Source organism: Limulus polyphemus, unplaced genomic scaffold (genome assembly GCF_000517525.1).
Source record: "Limulus polyphemus unplaced genomic scaffold, Limulus_polyphemus-2.1.2 Scaffold361, whole genome shotgun sequence".
NCBI lineage: Eukaryota > Metazoa > Arthropoda > Merostomata > Xiphosura > Limulidae > Limulus > Limulus polyphemus.
Genome location: NW_013665971.1, coordinates 273093 through 281330, shown reverse-complemented (window position 1 = coordinate 281330; position 8238 = coordinate 273093). Strand labels below are relative to the sequence as shown.

The 8238-nt window shown below is 29.0% G+C and overlaps 1 protein-coding gene across 1 annotated transcript in view; it reads right to left on the bottom strand.

Annotated features, from left to right (window-relative positions):
- Positions 1 to 8238, bottom strand: part of LOC106457678 (ataxin-2-like protein) — a 42542-nt gene that overhangs the window by 20423 nt on the left and 13881 nt on the right. The window contains exons 5-6 of the mRNA XM_022383699.1: positions 5402 to 5603; positions 1784 to 1908 (exon numbers count right to left, since the gene is read on the bottom strand). Of these exons, the coding sequence (XP_022239407.1) occupies positions 1784 to 1908; positions 5402 to 5603 (327 nt within the window). The remainder of the gene's footprint in view (positions 1 to 1783; positions 1909 to 5401; positions 5604 to 8238) is intronic.

Genomic DNA, 8238 nt, shown 5'->3' with positions numbered 1-8238 from the left:
AACTCAAAATCTTTCCCTTAAAGGACATACAAGCAAAAAAACTCCTTAAATCATTGAAAACAAACAATAATTATTAGAGTGAACTTGAACTTCAGTAAAAATATGATTGGAAAAGTATGCCCTATATCAGTATAAAACTGGGATACGAGTTCAAATTGTTTATACTGGTCTATGCTTTCAATATTCATTGATGTTTTACACTATTTCCATGGCTACATAACTGCTTCAATAGATAAAGAAAAATAAATATAAATAATTGAAGAAAGCAAAAAAAAGATAAAACTCATTGCATATATAAAATCTAACTTTCTGATCAATTATATTTTTTAAAAAATCCAGTATTCTTTCACATTTTTAATAGCAAATTTCATTATAAGTAGCAGTTTGTATGAGCAGACAAAAAATGGGTATGCTGTTACTGTAACAAAACAGACACAACAATTAATTTTATTGAAAAAAAAATTATTAGATACATTTACTTGCTTTTAAACATATAATAAAACAAAATATGAACTCTGTGACAAAAGGAAGTATTTCTTGATGTTTTTCTACAAACAGTGTTTCACAAAAAAATTTCTGAAAAGTCACAACCTAAAATATTGAACAAACAATATATGTATTTTTCAATCATCACAAAAAAAATATTATGAATAGAGTAAGTTTCAAATTTTATGCAATCATGTTAAGTACAAAATAAATGGGGTGACACAATGTCACCGAGCAGGACTTGAAAGGGTTAAGGATAGTAGCTGCTGTTGTGTTTCATTATTTCTAAAGACACATCAAGGTACAGTTTTAGGATTTAAAGTAAAGTAGGGATATCTAAACTTTAATAAAACAAAATACTATTTAACAATAGGGTATCTGAACTTTCATAAAACAAAATACTGTAATTCCAACTTACTACCGGCTCACAAAACTCTTATAAAAAACATGGCAGTAAAGACTTACTGAAACTTATCAGTATTCATTTCAACAGGAAGAACTAGAGACCAAAACTTTATATGTGGGCTCATATGTAGGTCTGGTGACCAATACACCTGCTGTAACTTTACAATGAACAAGTATTCAAAGGTATGTCATGAAGTAAAGCACTTAGAAAGTTCATTACTGAGAAATAGTTTAGAAATTGTACTTCATATTTTTCACAAGTATGAAAAGCATATTTTAGTAAAATATTTGAGGTATTCTCAAAGTTTTATAAAATACATTATATTAAATTTAATCATTGTATTAGTTACAGTACGTCCAAGGCAGAAACTTGTTCCTCCTAGACAACACCTTACATTGTATGCTTAACCAGCCACAAGTTCAATAATAGCTGTCCCTGATGTATAAACTAATGACCAAGTGACAAGTGGTAAATTGAACGATTAGGCCTCATACTTATTTTTTACTGCATTTTTTGTTTTACAGCTTCCAAGGCTAACAAATTCATAAATATAGCATCTGAAAGGTGGGATCATTTTTCCCTTTTATGGATTATAAATTTGACAACATTTGTTTAATACATCAAAGCCATCTAACTATATCATGGTTGTATTTTTTATGATATATAAAGGTAATAAATTAATTGTATTAGTTCCTCTACTTGTTTGTTTAACAAACATTTATATCCTTTTTAAATGCACCAATAGAAGTTCAAACTTCAGTAGTCAAGTTTTAAATGTTTTCAATGAAGTCTAGTGACATACAGATATCACCAGTTTTGAGCTATAAGATCATAGGATATTTTTTAATCTATAACAAAACATTTACCAAATTATATAAAACAAATACATACAGCATCTTCTTTGTTGGGTTCCAGTGAGATGGTTCTGTCAAATCCTTCAGGTGGTTCTTCCCAAGGCTCCAACTCTTTCTCTAAAATTTGGCCATTAAATTTGCTAATTGAAGAATCTGTAAAACCTGTAACAAAACACGACGCAAAATTTTATGATAAAAGTGTTTCATTAATAATGTATGTGCCAGTGTATACAAACACACATAAAAACACGTGTATGTACGAACATACAAAATCACACACAAGATAGATACGTGTCAATATTATACGTTTAAGTCTCACAAATTTAAGCTTTTTTTTATAGATTTTAAGTTACAATTTTTTGTAAGATAATAAAATTCTCTACAAGCTTTAATTCATCTATAATGACAATAACAACGTTGTGATTAAAAAAAAAGTTAAACAGTTTGTACAAATTTGGTGAATTTTATACAATATTTTCCAGTAGCATCATGTTGCATAAAAATGTTTCAAATTTTTTTTTATACATCATTAACAGTCAAACGGATGTCCCAACTTTTCTCTTTTTTTGGTACTAAAATACTCTAAAAAGAATATCAGACTCAAGAAATCTTTGATTATTAAATTCATTTCTCTATTTGACAGATCTTACTTTACATCTTTCAAATTTTTGTAATTGTAACTCCTATCAAGGTGTGACTAAACTGAGTGATATATTACCTGTAATAAAGATAAAATGTTCATATCTACTTAAAAGTATAATACAATTTCCTCCAGGCTTATGATATGCACTAAAAATAAATAAACTCTTTAAGTTTATCTGCATTTGCTCCCTCAAGGTTCAATTTCCCTCTAATGAACTGGATACAGAATAACCATCACTTTACTTCCCATCTAAGTTTATTGCAGCACTTTGTGACAACTGATATCTCACATACAAAACAAGATGAACACAAAAATTCTGAATTTTCAGCTATTTCATTTTACTTCCTTGGCAAAATTCATATCCATGACACCTATAATAAAATTGTAAGATGTGTATTTTATATTTTTTTAATGTTAATCCTCTGATAACTGACTTATTTCTCGTCAGCTCATCAACGAAAAACCAAGTGAGATAGTTTCACCTACTGCCAAGGATGTTTGACTGTAATATGTTTCAGGACAAATTTATATATATATATATATATATTCATACTATTTTGCTTACTTTTATTCATTTTTTAATAACATACTCAATTATTTCAAGGTAACTGGAGACAAGCACAAGATTTCTTTTGCTTTACTACTTCAGTCTTATAAAGATTTGGTAGCCAAAATAAGAGAAAATCCAAAACTGTTTGCTGCAAATCTTAATACAAGTTATATTAGCAATCAGTTCAAGCTTTTTATACTAATACGTTTAGCTACTGAAAGTGTAAAATAGTCTATTAGACAATTTTAATGTTAATTGAGTTTTAGATGCCTAGGTAAAGAAAATATTATTTTCATTTTTTTAAATCTATGTTTCTTGCTACTGTTGAGATTTGCAAAATTTCAACAAAATGTACTTAAAAACAAACTTAATATTTCAAAGAATTAAATTTACTATAAAAAAGTGTAAAAATGTGCAATAATACAATTAAATAAAAATATGGCTTATTATATCCACATTTAAAGAGCAGGTGTTGTGGATCATGGTAGATTCCAAACAGGGGTTGTGAGGGAGTTAAATACTAATACATTCAACTCTTTGCTCTATCTCTTTCTAGTATCTTTCAGACTTTCATAAAAAGTTGCTCAAGGGTTATCATTGCATAGCCATCTCTCCTTTTAAATTAACAGACTAGAGGAAAGACAGCTAATAAACAACACTCATTACCAGCTCTTAGGCTATTCTTGCCTGTTTAAAAGTGGGACTTGATGATCACTATTATAGGATATCCACAGTTCTAAAGTAATTAGTTCATTTTTTCAACAATGGGACTTGAAACATGAATCCCAGGATTCACGACAATGGGTACGCTAACCATTAGATAACCCCCAGCCATTCTTTTTAGCATTCTATATGTTCTACATGAAATAATTTAAAAATAAACAGTATGTGTACAACTGTATTATTGTACTTGTAGACATTATTTTCTTGGCACTTGTGTACAATGTTAAAATAATGAATAAATAACACATAACATTAAGATCAATACACAATTAAAAACATTTGCAAGTTCACTCCAGAAGATGACATGGTAAACCTCAAAAAATGTAGTCTACATTTTAGAAATTTTTTAAACCATGTATCGACTTTAACGTTGGGTGTTGTTTACTTACTATTTTATTGTACTTGTATTTTTTCTTTACAATGGTAGTAACTCTCTGTTGAGTTTTTGTTACCTGACACTAAGAGGGGGTCTTGAATGATCACTCTCACAAAAGAGGGATTTCAAACTGAAAAAGGTTTAGAATCCCCCACCCCCATTATACTCTTCTAATAATAATATGGTAACAGACTAAGAAGTTAATTTGAGTATTAATGTTACTATTTCTGAACAAAAATCATTACAACTTCTAATGAAGACTATTAAAAACTTAAGAAATAAAATCACAGTTTAGGCCAGAATGCTGATACTGTAACATTAATCTACAAGGAGTTTTGTCAGTCAAACTAGCATATATTATTAGTAAGCTAAAACAGATCATGCCAATGACTTAAAATGTTTTACACTGACACTGGAGGCCAACAATCATTAAACAGAAAAGTTTTATTATAACCTTTTTCTTTTATGATATATTACACATACAGTAATGTATACTTATACAATTTGTTGTTTGTTAAATTCTGCACAAAACTACAAAAGCAATCTGCACTAGCCATTCCTAATTTTGAAGTGATACACTAGAGGGAAGGTTGCTTCTCAACACTACCATGCCAACTCATGAGATACTCTAACAAACAGTGGGATTTGACAGCCACTTTTATAATGCACTTACAGCCCAAAGAGCAAATTTATTTTTCTGGGGGAGGCAGTAATGGAGGCACAAACTATGGATCCCTAATCTACCACACTGAATACTTGACCATGTTCACTCATAGTTATACCAATGCTAAGGTTAAATTAAATCACTATTAACTCAAACATTGTTCATTTCATTGCTGCTGTTTTTTCAAAGAATTTTCTGTCTAGCTTTTAATAAAGAGGAGTATTATACCTGTTAGGTTCAAAACATGTTTCAAGAATATAAGGAAAACACTAATATTTGATTAACTCTTCTATTGGTATCTTTTTACAAGCTTGTGTTCTATCAATCATACTTTAGATTGATCAGTATTACTCTCAATGAGAACAAATTTTTTCTACCATATATTAAAATCAAGCATCTCACTATGTGATGTAGAGGTGCTAAACTACAAGCAGGTGAATTTTTTGACACTAAGTAGTTGCAGTGCTACCATGTTAGGGAAGGTTAAAAGTGAAATACATTTAAATTGAAAAGAACCACCACAACTTATTTAAACGTTTACACTCAAGAGAGTCACAAACTGGATGATGACACATTTTCTAGTCACAAATTCACAAGCAAGTTGTCCATTTTAATATTAACTTCCAAATGTTACAAATATTTTACACACCACAGAATCTTGCTAAAACACATTTACCATAAAAACCTGTAATAACTCACCTCTAGTTGCATAGTCTAGGTCTATATTCACAGCTTTAACCATTACAACATCTTCAAGACTGAAGATAAGTTTCTCTGTTACAGAGTCTTGAGTACTGTAATTGTTTATATAGCTACTGAGCTTTGGGTCTAAACCATGGACAGTTGAAACAGTGACAACTGTACTGTCTACTGTATGTGGCATTTCCAACACCAACTCCATCTGTGAAAAGTATTTATACAAAATTCTTTTTGTTTTTATCATTTAAATGATTCAACTTTTGTTTTTCACCAATAAATAAACAATTCAATTAACTAGAGGAAAGGACTTTTTGCAATAATCCTATTGTACAAACACTGACGATTTCAATTAAATCGCAGACTGAAGTGTGTTTGTTACTGTATAATTTTCCTCTAATTCAAATCTTAAGAGTTCAGAAAACTAATATCAAATTACAACTGAATGTAGTATTTTTCTTATACAGGATATAAAAAATAATAATATGGAATTCAGAACTAAGACATATCCTGTATGTTACGTACACGTTTGGAGTGTGCTTAATAAATAGAAATGACTTTAAAACAGATCAGATGAGATTATTAAAAAGAACTGTTTTCACTTTATGAATCAAACAGTTGTTTGGATAGTTTTAGTTTTCAACGTTAAAAATTCCTGAAATGTTCATATACTTAGGAACAGCCAAAACACTATTTTTCTTCCGATTTACAGATGTTCTCCAATATTGAAATTATACATTTAACTGCAAACTAAATTGGAGAAGAGCAAATATCGCTTTGGATTTTAAGATCCATTTTACAGAATGTTAAGATAAAAGAACACTTTTAACTAAACATTAAAGAATATAATAATACATAAACAAGTATAAATTAATTTTATAAATTCTCATTCAGTTATCAATGCAGGTATAAACTTATTTTACACTCAGTTACAGTAACTCATTGTATTGAAGATTTTTATTATTTTTACACATACATCTAGTTAACTTTTATTTCACATAATATTTTTAGACACATTTAATAATGCTATACATCTTCAAGCCTCTTTTTTTTCTACTCTTGACAGACAATAATTATTTAGTCTAAAACACAGCAGCCGCACTGCTAATGCTGTATTATAAAAAACATGGGTTGAAATTAGAGCTTGGTAATTAAATCAATTACCTATAAGCAGTGGTTACATCATTACTGTCACATAAAATAATCAATTAATGTCATGAAAAGAATCAACTAATTTAAATTAGTGTTTCTGATTATTTCTGTTTTAGACTATTCCAACAATCAATCATAATTATGATTAAATTGACTGTTGCAAATATAATCAACTCATCAAAATTATTCTAACTATCCAAGTAAACAAAATATTGCCATTATGTTTCTTTGTTGTTAAAGTACAAAGCAACATAATGGGCTTTCAATGCTCTGCCCACTGTGAGTATCAAAACTCAATTTCAGCATTAAGTTAGTAGTAAAGTTACAAGCAAAGTAAAAAATGAAAGGAACATAAATGTACAAGTAGTGCCAGTAAAGATTTAGTGCATACACTGCAATACTTGGAAATAACATGCTTTGTTTATGGAAATATTGGAAAATTGGGGATTGTTTTAGGTTTCAAATTACACGTGTTAAAGTATACAATTGTACATACAATTCAAAACGTTTTCCTCCACTATAAATTAAAGTTGAGAAGTTCGATAACACCTACATATTACTGAGAAATAGAAAAATGATCATCTTACAACCTTTATATTATTAAGTTAGTTTAGTATATTTGAAAATTATCAATTTGAATTTTGTAGTTTGTATTAAAAAATGCATAAATGACAAATATAATAATGTGTATGTTAATGTACAATAACTCTATAAAGAGTTACTAAATGTAATTAAGAAAAGAATTTGACATGGTGTTTATTTTACAATCTTGGAATTCAATCATTTGATGTCTGTACGAATGGTGCTTGGAGGAACAGCACTTAATTAAATTGTTTTACATGAAGACTTAAGCAATTGTCCAATTTTTCAGTTTCATTCTTTGATTATTTGGTATTTTACATTTAGCAGTTAAAAAAAATAAACACTGAAATAATATTTATGTTTCATATTTCATTTCAGTCTTTGATAATTTTTTTTGGTCAATGATTGAATTCTAAGGCTGAGCATTACGTATATATAAATCAACTACAATTACTATTTCTATAGTGCAGGGTTTCTCAAACTGTGGTACGTGGAACTAATGTTGGTGGTACATGACACAATTACTATACAAAATCATAAAATTTGAAATAAGCCTTATCTGAGCTTTCCACATACATATACATACTACTCTCCGCACTTATTGATTCACTCTCTACTTCCACAGACTCACCAGTATTTTCTTCCCTTAAAATTAACAAAGATGGTACCACATATTCTTCAATTGTGCCAGAAAAAAAAATTGCATCCTTCTCACTAATGGGTAAGTGTTAAAAATATGAATTTTTGTTACAAGGTTTTCTTAGCCTTTGTTTGAAAAAATTAGGCCTGGGTTTGTAATTTTGAAAAATTAAACAAAAAGTGGTACATGAGCCTGAAACATTTGAGAACCACTGCTCTAGTGTATCTTAATTTATTAGGGCGACTGTGTATCAGGAACAAGGATTTCAGGGCCTTACAGGGAGGAAATATGCTATAAGAATGAAATAAACAATGCCTATTTGCTAAAAAAACAGATACGAAACTAAAAAAAGTAAAAGTGACTTAGCTTTTGATTTGACAGAATGTATGAAAAACCTCTACTTTGATAATGGTGTACAGTGCTAGTTTAATAATGTTAGAAAGAAAATAAATAATATATATATATA